Source organism: Staurois parvus, unplaced genomic scaffold, assembly GCF_062004578.1.
Source record: "Staurois parvus isolate SC_StPar_1 unplaced genomic scaffold, SC_StPar_1.0 ptg000458l, whole genome shotgun sequence".
NCBI lineage: Eukaryota > Metazoa > Chordata > Amphibia > Anura > Ranidae > Staurois > Staurois parvus.
Genome location: NW_028318254.1, coordinates 224121 through 243574, shown reverse-complemented (window position 1 = coordinate 243574; position 19454 = coordinate 224121). Strand labels below are relative to the sequence as shown.

The window sequence follows — 19454 nt, the reverse complement described above, 5'->3', positions numbered from 1 at the left end:
TGTATACGTGATGTCATCACAATCAAACAGCACAGTAGTTGGAAATTTAGATTTAATCTAAAAACAAATAGAGAATGTGTGTATGTGAGACACAAGCCCCTGATTCCTGCGCCGGGTGATTTCTGTGGGTGGTGTGTGCATTGCTGCGCCTGGTGATTTCTATGGATGATGTGTACATTGCTGCGCCGGGTGATTTCTATGGATGATGTGTACATTGCTGCGCCTGGTGATTTCTATGGATGATGTGTACATTGCTGCGCCGGGTGATTTCTATGGGTGATGTGTACATTGCTGTGCTGGTAAACAAGGGAGAGCGTAACTGAACACCCTCCATTCATCAGCATGCCATTCCTCGTACGTCCAGCAGAGGGCGCATGTGACCACACTCCCTAACAACCGATCTGTTGACCTGTCAGTCCATAGCAACGGTACCTCCGGGTGACAGTGTGACTCCTGGACCTCAGATGGCGAGTGTGAACCCCCTATCCAACGCCAAGGGGGTGAAGCTGGTGTGTGAGCTGTGCCACAGCCCCGCCTACATTCAATGCCCGGGCTGTAAGGTCACTTATTACTGGTATGTACAGAGCAGGCACATGTGCAGCCATATAATCAGTGTGTGGGCAGGGTAGGAGTGGACAGGGAAGGGTTGGAGAGGACAGGACAGGGTAGGGTAACAGAGAACAGGGCAGGGTAGGGTAGGAGAGGACAGGGTAGGGTAGGGTAGGAGAGGACAGGGTAGGGTAGGACAGGGCAGCGTAGGACAGGGCAGGGTAGGACAGGGCAGGGTAGGGTAGGAGAGGACAGGACAGGGCAGGGTAGGGGAGGGCAGGACAGGGCAGGGTAGGGGAGGGCAGGACAGGGCAGGGTAGGACAGGGCAGCGTAGGACAGGGCAGCGTAGGACAGGGCAGGGTAGGGTAGGAGAGGACAGGACAGGGTAGGGGAGGGCAGGACAGGGCAGGGTAGGGTAGGAGAGGACAGGGCAGCGTAGGACAGGGCAGGACAGGGCAGGGTAGGGTAGGAGAGGACAGGGCAGGGCAGTGTAGGACAGGCCAGGGTAGGGTAGGGGAGGGCAGGACAGGGCAGGGTAGGGTAGGGGAGGGCAGGACAGGGCAGGGTAGGACAGGGCAGCGTAGGACAGGGCAGGGTAGGGTAGGAGAGGACAGGACAGGGTAGGGGAGGGCAGGACAGGGCAGGGTAGGGTAGGAGAGGACAGGGCAGCGTAGGACAGGGAAGGACAGGGCAGGGTAGGGTAGGAGAGGACAGGGCAGGGCAGCGTAGGACAGGCCAGGGTAGGGTAGGGGAGGGCAGGACAGGGCAGGGTAGGGTAGGGTAGAAGAGGACAGGACAGGGTAGGGGAGGGCAGGACAGGGCAGGGTAGGGTAGGGTAGGAGAGGACAGGGCAGCGTAGGACAGGGTAGGAGAGGACAGGGCAGAGTAGGACATGACAGGGAAGGGCAAGGCAGGACAGGACAGGGCAGGGTAGGACAGGGCAGGGTAGGACAGGACAGGGTAGGACATGACACGGAAGGGCAAGGCAGGACAGGCAAGACTGGACAGCGTGGGCAGGTAGAGAACTGAATCTGTATGATTGTGATGCCAGCAGACTGATTCTGGTTGTCCTTCCCAACCCCATGATGCTTCAGTACACTCACGCTCTAGGATCACACTATTGCGTACATGTTTGCGCACGCACATCACTGCTACAGCTGCCCCTTCATAGGAGCAGGCTTCTGTATCCATAAGAAACGCAGGTAAAAAATGTCCCTGAACCTTTTCTAAGATCGTGCCACACAGAACACTATACACATGAAAATGCTAAATTTTCCAATGTGCCGGGCAGGGGGATTAAGAATGAATGGCAATCCACACATCTAATAAAGAGAGCACTTTTTACCTGTGAGTTGGGAAAGTGTGCGATCATCATGTGCATCCACCTGACCCACACATATGTGAACCTGGGCTTAGCCCACACTCACACCAGTGCATTTCCTCCTGCGTTTGCCATCACTGTGCATGCAGAACAATGGAAGTTACATCATTCTCTATGGTGCCTGTTTGCACAGTACAGTGCAGGTTTTGAAAAGGTGCAAGTGCTTCTTGTGGTGCAATGCTGTGCACTTTTTTGCCCCATAGACTTCAATGGGAATGCATGTAAAGTGCATCTGAAATGCATGTATGCACATTTGTAGTGTGTTTTTGGCAGATTCTACACCTTTCTGGCATAGAGCTTCACGAGTTTGGGGTGCCATTAGGAATTAATGGCACTGCAAGCACAACTGGTGTTTTGCGCACATTTTTCATTCTGGGAACTCACATGGAAAAGCACATTTCTGAGCGCATTCCTTGAATACACAGATGTGAATGCAGCCTTAAGAAATAATGTCACCCCTTTGTGTCCAATAAAAAGAGCAGCGTTGTTTGCCTGTGGGTCGGGAATGCCTGCGATTTTGTAAGTGTTCCTGACCCGCACATGTGTGAATGTAGCCAAAGTCTAGGTTCACTTTAGTGCTGCTGCATGATGATGCCAGCCTTAGTACGTTTTTGTAGTGCAACTTTGTGCATTTTTGGCTGGATTTTTACACAAAACTCTGACAAAAATGCACTAAAAAGGTTTGTATGTGTGTTTTACACGTTGTGTGAAAAACACAAAAAAAAAGCGTGCAGAAATGGGCTGTCCTACCCATAGAACATGGGGCGCACAACTGTGATCCAAACCTTAGTATGCAGATCAGGAGTTCTGACTTCACGCTTCTTAAGCCGCAGGACTGTTCCAGGTCAGGTACTCAGTATTAAAGACAGAGGACAGCCAGGCAACTAGTATTTTCAAGAACACAAAGGGAAAAGGAGAGGGGTGCCAAGCAGCTATATAGTGTAGCATGGCCTCTCCTTTCCCTTTGTGTCTTCACAGAATCCGGGTCCCCATCCTGATCTGAGAAGGCCGCATGGATTCAGACTGATTAGTTATCTATGTCTAGACCTAGCTATACCTCCAGAAATTGTTTCACATTTCCATTTACTCTCTTACATAAATATATTTGTATTTTCCAATCATTTTGTATTATTTGTTTATCCTATTACTTTCTATTTTCCTTTCTGAGCCATTTGGATACACGGTTATTATTGTCTCTGTGCAGAGTGTTTGGTGTTACAATTTGTTACACAATATCCTCTTTCTGTTCTGCTAGAGTTTATGTCAGCTCCCAGAATTCATTGTTACACTGGGCTTTTGTTGTTGCTGTGTGATTCTTGGAGGCAGGGCCAGATTAATTCTTATCCCCCTTCTCTCTCACCCCGTTTCTCTTTCATCCCCACCCTCTGTCTCACCCCCCCTATCTGTCTCACCCCCCCTCTCTCACCCCCTCTCTCTTATCCCCCTTCTCTCTCACCCCGTTTCTCTTTCATCCCCCCCCTCTGTCTCACCCCCCCTATCTGTCTCACCCCCCCTCTCTCACCCCCTCTCTCTTATCCCCCTTCTCTCTCACCCCCTTTCTCTTTCATCCCCCCCTCTGTCTCACCCCCCCCCTCTCTCTCACCCCCTCTCTCTTGTCTCCCTTCTCTCTCACCCCTCTCTCCCTTTCCCCCCTTCTCTCTCACCCCCTTTCTCTTTCACCCAACCTCTCTGTCTCACCCCCTCTCTTATTCACCCCCCTTTATTTTAACAATAAATAGTTTGAGTTTTCTTTTTTTTTATTTCCATAAAAAGGCCCACCAAAATCCTTAGCATCAGGCCCACGATGCTCTTACTCTGGTCCTGCTTGAAGTTAATTGAGCACCACAGGCATTTTTATTTTTGCATTCATTGGTAGCTAGCATTTTCAAGTGCTGATCAATGGTGACTTCTATAGCTTTCGCTATACTGCTCTCCTGTCTGGGCTCATTCACACCAGCAAGACACGCTAATTGCACAGCTGCTGGTGTGCGCTGGGAGAAATCAGTGCTGATACGCCAATACTGGTGCCTCACCCGTGGTGCTTGTGCCCCTGTGTTCCAGGATGCCAGAAATTCACGGTGAGGGCAAATCACTTTTTGTTTAGTATGGCACCTTGGTCACAGCACCCATACATGCTTTTTTCACACCTGCCTCCTGGGCTGGACCTTTTGGCCAGAACTTTTATACTTTTCGGTCCTTGCCAATCATCATAGCTAAAGATGGTTCATTGACATTTTTGTAGTGTGTTATCGCATGTTGCATGTTCAAATGCATTGCACTGAAGCAGTACATTAAAATTAATGGGCCACCAGCACACCCTAAAAATCAGATGTGTCCTTTTTTTGTATATTCTCAAAGGATGCTATTAGTTGAAAAACATTGAAAAACACCAGAAAAGACCCTTGCAAATGACAACATCTTGAAATTCACTATAATAAAGGCAGACAGAATACAGTGGATATTTCTGTAGGTATTAAGCATTGCATGGGTCATGTCACACTGGTGAGCCTGAGACCAGAAGCAGCATCACAGAAGAACAGATAACCCCTTTCCTAATTAAAATTGCTCACTCACAGGCCAAAATGCCTTCCCTTTACAAGGGAAGGAGGAGCATTGGAGCAACATCTCTGGTTCATCCAGAGAGGGAAGGGCAACATAAGAGAAGGTAAGTGGTCTTCTAGCAATCTCTGCTAGGAGGTTGTCATCAGTGCCAGGATTACTAGTATGAAATGGCCTCATGCTTTGTTTCTTATATGTTGTCTTTTTTTTGAGAAGGGGTAGTTGGTTGGCAGGGCAATGCCATTTTCCCTAAAATGGTATTAGGGATTATGTTGTTCATTTGGTTTAGATTCAAGTGATACTTATTGGAGTCCAGATTTAAAGCTGAACACTTTATTCTCCAGCGATGCAGACCACCAGCGGGCAGACTGGACCAGTATTCATGAGAAGATATGCCAACTTCTGATCCCTGTACGGGCAGCCTTCCCATTCCTGACCTCAGCGGAAGAGAGGGCTCATTCTGCAGAGCAGTTATTACAGAGGAAGGTAACAGAGATGGGTCAATCAATTTATGTGTCTGATTATACAGGAACTATCTATTATTCTCACTGCGAGTGTGCAGCACGTTTCTCTCCAGGGAAATGTAGAATGGCCTCCAAAGTAGTGTGGCAGGCTAGGATTTACCATCTCGGGGTGGGTAGTTGGATTATTGTAGGGTAAAACAAACAGATGGACTGCTTTCATTTTGGTATTTTTTAAAGATTGTTACTCCTTAAATGCTGGACTAAAGGTTAGGGGAATAGGATTCCCAAAATCTAGCAAAATATCTCAGACCTTCTAGTGGCAGCAAAATTTTTACTGGCTGTTTAAAATAGACTGCTAATTGCAATTGGCCTTGAGCCTATGTGAGCAGTCATAGGCACCTTAAAATGTTGAGCAATGTGGTCTCTGCACAATATCCCCCTAGTAGCAGCATCTGCCAAGCTCTCCAGGACACTCTTTAACACAGCAGACTTGTCTGAAGGTGCTCCATAAAGGTAGTTATCTTCTATAGTAGATTTTCCCTAAGATGTTCCAACAGTAGCCATCTTCCAGAGCAGCAGAGTAGATATTATCTAAGATACTCAATACAAGTAGTTATGGTATATACCAGATTTTCCCTAAGATGCTCCATGCAGGTAGCCATTGTCCAGAGCAGATTTTCCCTAAGATACTCCATACAAGTAGATATGTTCCAAAGTAGATTTTCTCTGTGTTATACAGGTAGCCATTATTCAGAGCAGATTTGACTAAGAGCTTCCATAGAGGTAGCAATCTTCCAGAGCAGATTTTCTTTCTAAAATGCCCCATATAGTTAGCCATCATCCAGAGTAGATTTATCCTAATATGCCCCATACAAGTAGCTATGATCTGTGGCAGATTTTCCTAAGTTTGTCCATAAAGGTAACCATCTACCATCTTCCAGAGTAGATTTATCCTAAGATAGTCCATACAGGTAACCATCACTCAGAGCAAACGTTTCCTAAGATTGTCAATACAGGTAGCCATTTTCCAGAGCTGATTTTTCCTAAGATTGTCCATACAGGTAACCATCATCCAGAGTAGATTTTTTCCTAAGATTGTCCATACATATAATCATCTTCCAGAGTTGTTTTTTTTTGTTTGTAAGATTGTCCATGTAAGTAACCATCTTCCAGAGTAGATTTTCCCTAAAATGCTCCAGATAGTCATCTTTCATATTATATCTTTTTCCTGAATTACCCTCCAGCAAAGCAACCTGAGTTCCTTAGGCTTTAGCAAGGCCTCCTTACATCAGCATCTTCACCTGGCAAACACCCAGCAGGGATGACCCTTCTAAAAAGTGGCACCAAAAATGTATCATCTTCCCTCAACTCACATTTCTGGACCAAACCCCTCAATGATTAGCCAAGACAGATACATATTCACAACTCAATACATTGTTACCTTTCAGATAAAAGAAAGAGAGTGGGACCAACAGCCTCATAGCATAGACATGTCTAATATTATAAAGTGGAGTAAAAAGAATGGGGATTATTTACTAAAGCTAGAGAATTCTCAATCTCAAAGCCTTCTACCACCCCTCCAATTGTGATTGCACTATACATTGTTTTTATTTCACTCTTTAATAAAAGACTTAACTGCACAGTGAGGCTGTTGGTGCCCCTCTCTTTCTGTTTTGTTTATGTAACCAGCTACACTTTGAATTTTGGTATTACATTGTTACCCCTCATTCTAGATAATTTTGTAGGCAATCTATGGTTACTTTATTACCCATCTGACAGATCATTATTTCCCAATTGCTACATTACTTTTTATTTGTTTATCCTTTCCTATCTTCATAGTTGTGGATTGTGTGTCTCAGCATAATTTTTACTGTTACCTCTCACACTAACTACTGGAAACAACTCAACAACAGTAGGCCGGAATAATCAATATCCTAAACTTAGGGGAAACCTAGCAAGCACAGAAACTATAAGCAAAGCTCAGGCTGAATACAACCTAGCTGCATACAGCACTAAATTTAGTGAGGGTCACTTCAGCTTAACCACTTGAGCCCCAGAGGATTTACCCCCCTTAATGACCAGGCCTTTTTTTGCTGTTTGGCGCTGCACTAATTCAAATGATAATTGCGCGGTCATGCAATGCTATACCCAAACAAAATTTACGTCCTTTTTTTCACACAAATAGAGGTTTCTTTTGGTGGTATTTGATCACCTGTGCGCTTTTTATTTTTTGCGCTATAAACAAAAAAACCACGAAAATTTTGAAAAAAAACAATATTTTCTACTTTCAGCTATAAAAAATATATCGTAAACTCAAAGTTAGTCATAAATTTAAGCCAAAATGTATTCTGCTACATGTTTTTGGCAAAAAAAATCCCAATAAGTGTATATTGATTGCTTTGTGTGAAAGTTATAGCGTCTACAAACTATGGTATAGATACTGTAATTTATGCCTTTTTTTGCTATACAGCGCTGCACTAACTCAAATGATAATTGCGCGGTCATGCAATGCTGCACCCAAACGAAAATTACGTCCTTTTTTTCACACAAATAGAGCTTTCTTTTGGTGGTATTTGATCACCTGTGCGCTTTTTATTTTTTGCGCTATAAACAAAAAAACCACAAAAATTTTGAAAAAAAACAATATTTTCTACTTTCAGCTATAAAAAATATATCGTAAACTTAAAGTTAGTCATAAATTTAAGCCAAAATGTATTCTGCTACATGTTTTTGGTAAAAAAAATCCCAATAAGTGTATATTGATTGCTTTGTGTGAAAGTTATAGCGTCTACAAACTATGGTATAGATACTGTAATTTATGCCTTTTTTTGCTATACAGCGCTGCACTAACTCAAATGATAATTGCGCGGTCATGCAATGCTGCACCCAAACGAAAATTACGTCCGTTTTTTCACACAAATAGAGCTTTCTTTTGGTGGTATTTGATCACCTGTGCACTTTTTATTTTTTGCTCTATAAACAAAAAAAACACAAAAATTTTGAAAAAAAACAATATTTTCTACTTTCAGCTATAAAAAATATATCGTAAACTCAAAGTTAGTCATAAATTTAAGCCAAAATGTATTCTGCTACATGTTTTTGGTAAAAAAAATCCCGTGCATTAGCGGGCAAACTGGCGCTATCTAGGAGGGGCGCTAACACTATCGGAAGTCGCCAGCGACACTGATACAGTGATCAGTAAAAATTGGTTCACTGATCAGTGACACTGGTGACAGGGCAGTGCAGGGGTTAACTGGGGGGGGGGCGATCAAGGGGTTAAACGGGATTACTGGTGTACTGGCGGGCAAACTGGCGCTATCTGGGAGGGGCGCTAACTCTATCGGAAGTCGCCAGCGACACTGATACAGTGATCAGTAAAAATTGGTTCACTGATCAGTGACACTGGGTGACAGGGCAGTGAAGGGTTTAACTGGGGGGGGGCAATCAAGGGGTTAAACGGGATTACTGGTGTACTGGCGGGCAATCTGGCGCTATCTGGGAGGGGCGCTAACTCTATCGGAAGTCGCCAGCGACACTGATACAGTGATCAGTAAAAATTGGTTCACTGATCAGTGACACTGGTGACAGGGCAGTGAAGGGTTTAACTGGGGGGGGGGGTGATCAAGGGGTTAAACGGGATTACTGGTGTACTGGCGGGCAATCTGGCGCTATCTGGGAGGGGCGCTAACTCTATCGGAAGTCGCCAGCGACACTGATACAGTGATCTGTAAAAATTGGTTCACTGATCAGTGACACTGGGTGACAGGGCAGTGAAGGGGTTAACTGGAGGGGGGGGGCGATCAAGGGGTTAAACGGGATTACTGGTGTACTGGCGGGCAAACTGGCGCTATCTGGGAGGGGCGCTAACTCTATCGGAAGTCGCCAGCGACACTGATACAGTGATCAGTAAAAATTGGTTCACTGATCAGTGACACTGGGTGACAGGGCAGTGAAGGGTTTAACTGGGGGGGGGCAATCAAGGGGTTAAACGGGATTACTGGTGTACTGGCGGGCAATCTGGCGCTATCTGGGAGGGGCGCTAACTCTATCGGAAGTCGCCAGCGACACTGATACAGTGATCAGTAAAAATTGGTTCACTGATCAGTGACACTGGTGACAGGGCAGTGAAGGGTTTAACTGGGGGGGGGGTGATCAAGGGGTTAAACGGGATTACTGGTGTACTGGCGGGCAATCTGGCGCTATCTGGGAGGGGCGCTAACTCTATCGGAAGTCGCCAGCGACACTGATACAGTGATCTGTAAAAATTGGTTCACTGATCAGTGACACTGGGTGACAGGGCAGTGAAGGGGTTAACTGGAGGGGGGGGGGCGATCAAGGGGTTAAACGGGATTACTGGTGTACTGGCGGGCAAACTGGCGCTATCTGGGAGGGGCGCTAACTCTATCGGAAGTCGCCAGCGACACTGATACAGTGATCAGTAAAAATTGGTTCACTGATCAGTGACACTGGGTGACAGGGCAGTGAAGGGGTTAACTGGAGGGGGGGGGCGATCAGGGGGTTAAACGGGATTACTGGTGTACTGGCGGGCAATCTGGCGCTATCTGGGAGGGGCGCTAACTCTATCGGAAGTCGCCAGCGACACTGATCAGTAAAAATCGCTTCACTGATCAGTAACACTGGTGACAGGGCAGTGAAGGGTTAACTGGAGGGGGGAGGGGGGCGATCAGAGGGTTAAATGTGTCCTAGAGTGTTCTAACTGTAGTGTAGTGCTTGTGTACTCACTTTTTGGATGTCTTCTTCTCTGTCTGGAACGGAATGTGTCCAGGCAGAGAAGAATGACATCATATCCTGCCCTGTGTATGTCAACACAGGACAGGATAGGACAGGGACCGATCATGTGATTTCAGCCAGAAATCACTGGCTGAAATCTAATGATTGATCCCTCCTGGATCAAATAGTGTCACCCGCGGGTCGGCGGGAGCGCGCGCGCGCGCGCCCCCTGCCGGCGAAAGTGTCGGGAGCGTGGAACCCGTTTTTAAACGTGGTTTTGCGCTCCACTGCCGCCCTGCACACGTATATACACAGTGGCAGGGCGGCAAGCGGTTAAAGTGGAACTTCAGTAAGAAAATCCAGTCCCGCTAGATCAGTTCAGGCTGGCCACGTTTGCAGGTATAACTATGTAAAACATTAAAAATAAGTGCCTATACTGTTAACAATGCAGTAATACTCACCCTGCTCTGCACATGCTGCTCTCTATTTTTCAGCATTGTGCTGAAAATGTAGAGGTCGATCTGCAGACAGCCTAAAGATTTACTGTTGCTCAGGGGCTCTGGGCATCAGCTAAATGGCAGCCTCCAGTAAGCAGAAACAGGAACAATGCTGGAGGCAATTTACAGCACACACTAATTTTGGTAGCGTCATTATTAATGTGGAATGTATGTTCCTTGCTAAAGAACATTATTTTTTATCAAGTTAATATGGGTAAAGCTCTGCTTTAAGGCAGGATGACTACAAGTGGTTTTACATGCATCTGTAAAGATAGCAGCCACTAAATCTTCAAAAATAGGGCAGCAATGGCAGCTCCCTTACCTCTATTCTGAAAAATGTCCTATAAGAAGAGCTAAAGGATAGAAATCTTTTTTTTTTCAAGCACTGCCTACCCATGAACATTTCAGACTAATTGCAGCCATTTCTTCATTCTGCAAAGTGCCCCATTCTACATGTACAGTATATCTATATCCTGAAAAATGGGACCTCTATTTTCTAAGCTTGCAATTATTTTTCTAGGGATGTCTCAGCTATACCTCCTCACAAGTGTGATCTCGGCCTGATCTCTTTGTGCTGTATAAACTCCTGCCCTGCCCAACACCATAGGCTATAGAATGACATTGCAAATAGGATTTGTGTCCTTCACTCTAAATCTACCGTTCCTATTTCAGCACATAAAGTTGCTTCCGCTTACTAATTTTACTGACCTCAGGCTAGGTTGAAATGTTCACTGGTGTACAAAGGTTGACAGAAAGTTGATGTAAGGAACAGGGGCGGACTGACCATTTGAGAACTCGGGCACTGCCTGAGGGCCCGGGGTCAGTAGGGGACCCCATGAGATGCCGCTGGTACCTTTCATAGGCTTTTTTGGGAGTGGTTTGAGTGTAGGCGAGGACGCAGGGGCCCCATGATCTCCTATTGCTTGGGGACCCCATGAGTTGTCAGTTCGCCCCTGGTAAGGAAGGATCACGAATAGTTTAATATATCCAAGGTTATAACAGGGTTGTGGCTGCAGCTGCAGTCATGACCCTGGTGTCCTTTTTTTTTATTTGAGTCCTTTTTTTTCAGCCAGCCATGCTGAAGAAGGTAAAAGCAATTGCTTTTACATGCGGTGGGATGGGGTCTCTGGTAGAATAGAGGAGCCTGAGACTGAATGACAGAGGGCCAGAATGTCCCCAATCATCTCTATGGTCTAAGAGAGCAGCCTCCAAGCTGTGGCCCTTTGCTTGGCCTTATCTGGCCCTTGGGGCATTATTTCATCCACTGACACCAACAATGGGGCATCATTCCTGTTGCTGACACTAAAAAATGAGGCACTATTTCTCCCACTGTCACCAAAAAAAGGGGACACTGACACAAACGATGGGGCACAATTCCTTCCATTGACACCAAAGATGGGACATAATTCCTTCTATTAATACCAATGATAAGCCACTATTCTTCCCATTGACACCAACAGTGGAGCACTATTCCTCCCACTGACACCAAAGATGGGGCAGAATTCTTTTCATTGACACCAATGATGGTGCACTAGTCCTCCTACTGACACCAAAGATATGGCATTGTTTACTCCCACTGGACGCCAGGACATTTTATACTCCCACTAACCCTAGTTCAAGTTTGGTGACACCTGGTCTAAGAAACCAGAAGCAAGCAGTATTCCGTCACTTCCAGTATCGGTCTAATGTAATCAGACTGTTGCCTGGCCTGTGAAAGCATTAGAACAAACTGGACTGGGTTTGATCTGATGCTCTGAAGGGCAGAGGAGAGATCTGAGGTCTAATAGACCTCAGATCTCTCTATAAAGAGGACTTGCTGGTAGCTCCAGCTACCACAAGGGGTATTGTTTATCCCTTGTTATAGCCATAAAAGTGATAAAAAAATAAAGAGACCGTGTTTTAATTAAAAATAAATAAATAATATATAAAGAATTTAAAACCGCCCTTGTCCCCCTCATGCTCTTGCGCAAAGGTGAATGCATACATAGGTCATGCACACATATGTAAATGGTGCTCACACCATCTACACTGATAACCTATAAAGGCTTTTAAAGCTTCACCTATCGAGATTTTAAAGTACCATAATTAGTCGCCATTTCACGAGCATGCACAATTTTAAAGCTTGACATGTTAGGTATCTATTTACTTGGCATAACATCATCTTTTCTATTTTACCAAACAATTGGATATTATACTATGTTTATGTGCATAAAATTCATTATAGTGTATTTTTTCCCCAAAAAATTGCTTTTGAAAAACTGCTGTGCAAATACTATGTGACATAAAGAAATTGCAAAACCCACCATTTTATTCTCTAGGGCTTCTGCTTAAAAATATATAATGTTTCGGGGTTCTAAATAATTTTCTAGAAAAAAAAGCAGATGTTTGCATGTAGGAGAGGAATTACAGAATTGGCCTGGGGGTCAAGTGGCTATGAGCGAAATCATATATAAACACAGCTCCAGGTCAATAAATAAACCCCCTTTAATTCACCAGTGTGTTCCTTGAAACTCAGAGTGAGAGATGGTTCAATAGCTTACAGTATGAAGAGAAGGTGGAGTGAACATGTGCATTAGTAGTAGAAGAAGAGTTAGAGCCTTGTACGGGGTCTGCAGAGTTTTAGGCAGTGTTTCCAATCTTCTTATGGCTAGCAATGATAGTGTATACTTGATATACAGTAAGTTTATATCCCTTGACATAAAAAAAACTGTTCCTATATATGTATTTCATCTAGTTTTCTAGCTGTTTGACAGGGGAATTGATATGACTTATATACATAGACTAATAGACGGTAAACTCAGTAAATCTTCTCTTTGCAGAAACACTTGATTGACCTGACCACAAAGGAAGCTCAGAGACTCTTGTATGAAGGGCGCCATGTGGATGTAATTCCAGCAGCCACCCATGCTCTGTCTTTTAGTATAGATGTATACGGGCTGACATCAGTAGAACTAGTGCCCGTATACCTTATTCTAGCAGAAGCCAACATTGGTAAGTTAAAGTCATATGGCTGGTGAAGATTAATTATGTTTTTAAAAATAAATTGTATTGCATTTCAAACTCTTAAAAGAAAAAGTCCAGCCTAAGAGCCTATTACTTTCAGAAACTGAAAAGATTCTTAATGTATGTGCCCCTCTCTGATTTAGTTTCACTTTGGCTTCCTTTCCTTAGTTTCCTGGCTAAATTCTCCATTTCAGCTTATGGAGATAAAGCAACATATGCATTTTACTCTATGGCCCATTGGGTCAGTGAAGAATGATGGCATCTCCCAATGTAGGCCACATTCCTTGAAAGTGGTCGCCTGCTGGTCTGAGGTTTGATGGGGCCATAGTTAAAATGGGAAGGGCAAGGTGTGGTAGTTTTTATTGTGCGTGTATATATATGCATATACAGTGCTCAGCATAAACGAGTACAGCCCTTTTGAAAAGTAAGATTTTAATCAATATCTCAATGAACACAAGAACAATTTTCAAAATTTTGACAAAACTGAGTTCTTTAGAACATTTGTTTAGCTCATTACATGAAAGTAAGGTTAATAATATAACTTAGATTACAAAATCTTCAGGTTTACTCAAATTAGTTGATGCAAAAATGAATACACCCCACAACAAAAACTACTCCATCTAGTATCTTGTGTGACTGCCAGGAATTGTAAGAACAGCACTAAGTCTTCTAGGCATGGAATTAACAAGTTGGCGACATATTGCAACATCTATCTTTTTCCATTCTTCAAGAATGACCTCTTTTAGAGCCTGGATGCTGGATGGAGAGTGATGCTCAACCTGTCTCTTCAGAATTCCCCATAGGTGTTCGATTGGGTTCAGATCAGGAGATATACTTTGTCACTGAATCACTTTCACGCTGTTCTTCCGAATTCAACAGTGGCCTTACGTGTGTGTTTTGGATCATTGTCATTTTGGAAAAGTGCACAATGACCAAGTGCATGGAGTGATGGTAGCATCTTCTCTTTCAATATGGAGCAGTACATCTGTGAATTCATGATACCATCAATGAATGAAATGCAGCTCCTCAACACCAGCAGCACTCATGCAGCCCCACAGAAGGACACTCCCACCACCATGTTTCACTGTAGGCACCATGCATTTTTCTTTGTACTCCTCATCTTTGCAAAGCCATACAGCTTTGAAGTCATCAATTCTGAAAACAGTTATCTTGGTCTCATTACTCCAGAGTACAGAGTCCCAGAAGTCTTCTTCTTTTTCAGCATGGGCCCTGGAAAATTCTAGGTGGGCTTTTTTGTGCATGGGCTTTAGCTGAAGCTTCCTTCATGGACAACACGCATGCATGCCATTCCTATGCAGTGTACGCTGTATGTCTCACGGGAAACAAGATTGGCTTTCTACTTCTTTAGCTAACTGCAGTGAACTTGCATGGTGATTTACTTCAACCCTTCTCATCAGAAGATGCTCCTGTTGAGGTATTAACTTCCGTGGGCAGCCTGGATGTCTCTGTGAGATGGTTGCAATTCCATTTTTGGTAAATTGTTGTATCACTTTTGCAAGAACATTACCATCAACAACCTCTTGTAACCCTTGGAGCTATAATCACATCCATATTATATGGGTGATAGAACCTTTCTCCCTGTTTTAGATTTTGCCCATTTAATCTTGTAGTAGCAGCGTCAGAGGCTACTTGTGTATACCGGAATTGACTTCTGGTCTGGTCTTAGTACTCAGCTACTTCCAGTTCTTTTAAGGGCATTTCTAGACCAGCTAGGAGATATAATACCTGATTTGATCCTGGGGCTTCCTTTCAGTTGATGTGCCAAACCACCTCCACCAGTATCTCATCATTAAGAGGAGATTAAGAGACCCAATTACAAGACACTCCTGTCCAAGAGAATAAGTTCAGAAACCCTGTAGAGCAGCCTTTCTCATCCCTTTTAACCCGTGAGGAACCTATGTAATAATTTTAGCTTCTTGGGCAACCCCTGCTAAAAAGGATTATACCTACAGCTACATGGTAGCGTGATTACTAAGCAGAAGAAAGCTTTAAATAAAATATTAAAAAATGTGGTTTATCTAGTGTATTTGACACCCAGGGCAGTAATTTTGTTACGAATCATTCTTCAAATGAATAATAACTACAGAAAAGTAAGTTAGATAGTGAATATTGTGATGTCCTCTAAGATTAGTGTGCTGTGTGATTAGTGGTCTGTGGAGAACTGGCCCCTTGCATTGAGGGTTAGTGGAAAATTTAGATATGCTCTAACAGATGCGTTATTATACATAGTTCATGACAATGGGGGAGGATTTAAAAAAACTCAAAATAAAAAACTGTTCTCCTGTGTAGATCCATCATCAATCATGATGCTCGCCACTGCCGACCCGAAAAAAGAAAAAAAAAAGGCTCCGATCTCAACACTGGCTCCTGCCGTCTGACAGCTTTGCTGGCCTGACAGTTCATAAATATCTAACGGGTGGAGGCATCCGGTGATGGGGCTGGGTGACCCCCCTTTTGATGTCATCGACCAGGGCATGCTGGGTAGATGGCGTCACGAGGGGGTGGGGGGGTCAACCGGTGATGTCACTGGGTGTCCCCACCCCTTAGATATTTAAGGGCTGGCGGAGCTGTCAAATGGCAGGAGCCAATGTCAAGAGCTGAGCCTTTTTTTGCGGGGGAGGGTTTGCGGCGGGCATTGTGATTGACGATGGATCTACACCGGGAGACAGTTTTTTTTTTTCATTTTTGTAGGACTTGTCAAAGACTGCCTACTGTGGTTTTTTACACTACACTTTTGGATGGACTTTTGTCTTTTTTCAGCCAGACTAACTATGTAACTTTTTTTGGATGAATGAGTAGCGGTACCATGTACCCCATACTAATTCACATTTCACATGGTGGGGGCGGGATCTGGGGTCCCCCTTCCAGATTCTGATAAGCAACTCGCTTGCAGACCCCCACAACCACTGGCCAAGGTTGTGGGGAGCCCCCCCCCTGCCCCAATGCACCCCCCATGTTGAGGGCACATGGCCTGGTATGGTTCAGGAGGGGGGTGCTTGTTCATCCCCCCCTTTCTTGTTCTGCTGGGCTGCATGCTCAGATAAGGTTTCCCACTGACAGCTGCTGAGTCATCTGTTGTTAAGGGCTCAGCTGCCGACTCCCTTAACAACCAGCTCTGAAATAATACCACATGTAATATTGCCTGGTGGTACCCTGTTGGTAAATATTGCATTTTTTTTACTTTTCTTTTGTGAATTGGTCTATGCCAGTGGTCTCCAAACTGCGGCCCAGGGGCCAGATGCGGCCCTTTGCTTGCTTCTATCTGGCCCTTGGGACACTATTTCACCTACTGATACCAACAATCTGGTATAATTCCTCCCACTTACACCAATAAAGGGGGCACAACTCCTTCCAATGGCACCAACGATAAGGCACAATTCCTCCCAGTCGCACAAATGATAGGGTCCAATGACATTTATTATGGGACAAAATTCCTCCCACTGGCACCAAACAATGGGGCATTATTTTTTTCCCACTGACGTTGGGACCTTTTCTACTCTCACTGGCCGCAGTCCAGCCCTTGTAAAGTCTGAAGGACAGTAAACTGGCCCCTGGCCCTTTGTTTAGAAAGTTTGGAGACCCCTGGTCAATGCTGAACGAGGGAGCATGTCCCTTCGGGATATATATATCAATTGTCACCTGGCCAATTGATAGATATATGTGTGTGTGTGTGTGTGTGAAACAAACGATAGGTGCCATTTTGCCACCATGTGAAACTGAGAACAACTTCCAGCCACTATGTGACCTATTTTAATTCTTTATGCTCCTGACGAAGCTCTGTTTTTTGGAGCGAAACATGAAGAGTTTCTCTTTTTTTCTTTTCTTTGGGTCTTTCTTTGGGAGCACTTTTTGAATGCACATGGTATTTACTCCTCTCCCCCTTCCGTTTTTGGAGTGGTCTGTACTAGGCTTTATAGTGCATCAATTGTATTCCTCAAGATAATGAGGTATTTTTGACTGGATATAGTAATATATGGGGCTTGTCCATGAGAGGTTGACATTAAGGCCCATGGATGAGTGTATGTGAGTATAACCTGCACAAAGGACTGATCAATTAGACTGGCAGCTTCCGCTAGCAGCATATCTGTAGCAAGACAGATTATACTATCCAATTAGTTCTGTCCATGGGGTAACTTTATCTCCTTAATAGAGATTATATATTCCATCTGATAAATTTATGATCAAACTACCGTGTCTTCTTTATGCCACAACTTAATCTAAAGCGGTATGGTATTTGATCTGGTATGGTGTTATTAACCATTTGGATGTAAGGTAAATAATTGTAATGGTATCCAGTCATACTGCTCGCAGTACATTCCACTTCAATAGGCATTAAGTACAGCTTGATAAAAGAATGGTGTAACTTAGCATACATTTTATATTGATCTGAATAAAGGTTATATTTTAGATTCATCAATTGGCCAGATGGTGCGTAGGGACACGCACCCTTGTCCAGAATAGATTTGTTATTTTGGCATTTCATGGGGCCCCCTACTGACCTCGGGCCCTCAGGCAGTGCCCGAGTGCTCGAATGGTCAGTCTGCCCGTTTACTACTAGGGCTTAGTTCAATCATTTTTGAATTGGACTTAACAGCTTACCGCATGATTTTTTTGTGATATTTACCAGCACATGTGTTAAATAACGCATAATCATTATTTTTTTTTGCGAATTGGACATTTTTTACCACATGCAATAACTCATGCAAATTAGCCACGTGACCATGTTATCACCTGCAGTAACCGCTAGTTAATTGACCCCATAGACTGATTGGTAAACCAGAAGTCTTCTGCAAATAATTTTCTTACCTTCTTTCATTATGTAGGTCTGGGAAATTTAACACAGGCCGAGGAGTACCTGTCTCATGCTTACTGGACTGTACTAAAAACTACAGACTGCAGCAATCTCATCCGATCCAAACTGCACCGGAATCTCGGCCTTCTGTACTCTGCCAAGGGAGAGTTTGAGGAATCACTGCGCCACCTCTCTAATGACGTTAGTGTAATTAGGTTTTGTTTGCAAAGCTACACACTGAATTTACAAGTTAACCTCAAACACCAATCTCACTAATTGGGGAGCAGATAATAAGGCAGCCGTATTAGATGTAAATACTCCCTGGTACAGTATATCTGAATGTACTCCAAGAGTTCCAAGTATCCTTTGCTGAGAACCCCTGCAGTGTTATAAATAAATAACCTGATGTTTTACTTTAATACATGCAAGAGCATAGAATTTTGAATACTGCCCTCAGTATTCAACAATGTCACACCAGCATACCTTAGCCAAAACGTCATGCTAACAAGGCACAGCGAGCCATCAGTAAGTCACTTTCAGCAGCAATTCTGGGATAGCAAAGGTAATTAAGGGTAAATTATTAAAGTGTTATGGCTTTTAATGCGGCAACATAGTGAAGGTCAGTTGCTGATTTCATCTGTTGTGTTCTTACTATTGTAAACATGACATTGAACGCTTCGGAGGACTGACTGTTCATGGCTGTGGATTATAAAAGTGTCTTCTTTTTTAAATCTTTATTAAATTTCCACGTTTAACCTGTCACTGAAATGTTTAATTTTGAAATTAAACTTGCTATTTTAATTTAATTTTACAATAAAATTCTGTGGATCAGTCTTCTACTCAGCACGTGAATTTGACAATTATTACTAATGAATATTAATAATAATAATTAGTATTTATAATTATTACTTATTATTATTATTATTAATCGAGGTAAGGCAAATGTCACACTAATGAGCCTGTCTCTAGTGAGTATTCACTGGCAACAGGTTTGCTTGAAAATACAGGGAGGACACATACCTGCTTTGTAGATGGTGTTCCCTTGCTGGCTTTGGGAGTGCTTCCTTGCTGCAAAAAATGCTGAAAAACTGTCAGCTAGAAAGTGCCACTTCGCTCCTGCAGTTTGTAAAGTAGTGACGTCTACAAGAAGGTGAGTTTTTTCACTCATTGCTGTGTCCTCTAAAGATATTCTGCTGTGGATGAGTATTTTCCAGTGACAGAATTGCCAGTATGATATGATCCTTAAGGTAAGATTTTACCAATTCTAAGATAAGCCTGTCATAGGGAAATATGCAGGTGTCCTCCCTCTAAAAATGCAAATTGACCTCCAATATGCTGACCTTCTACCATTATTACTTTGGGGTATATACCTAGAACAATATGCAGATCCAAAGAGTCAGAGAAAAATGAGAAGGTTTTATCTACATTCTATTGAAGCCAGACAGTAAACAAAACA

The 19454-nt window shown here is 43.7% G+C and overlaps 1 protein-coding gene across 1 annotated transcript in view; it reads left to right on the top strand.

Moving 5' to 3' along the window:
- The first annotated feature begins 428 nt into the window (after window positions 1–428).
- Window positions 429–19454, top strand: part of ZMYND12 (zinc finger MYND-type containing 12) — a 31014-nt gene continuing 11988 nt past the window's right edge. The window contains exons 1-4 of the mRNA XM_089688885.1: window positions 429–574; window positions 4835–4976; window positions 13002–13173; window positions 18030–18199. Of these exons, the coding sequence (XP_089545011.1) occupies window positions 465–574; window positions 4835–4976; window positions 13002–13173; window positions 18030–18199 (594 nt within the window). The 5' untranslated portion in view covers window positions 429–464. The remainder of the gene's footprint in view (window positions 575–4834; window positions 4977–13001; window positions 13174–18029; window positions 18200–19454) is intronic.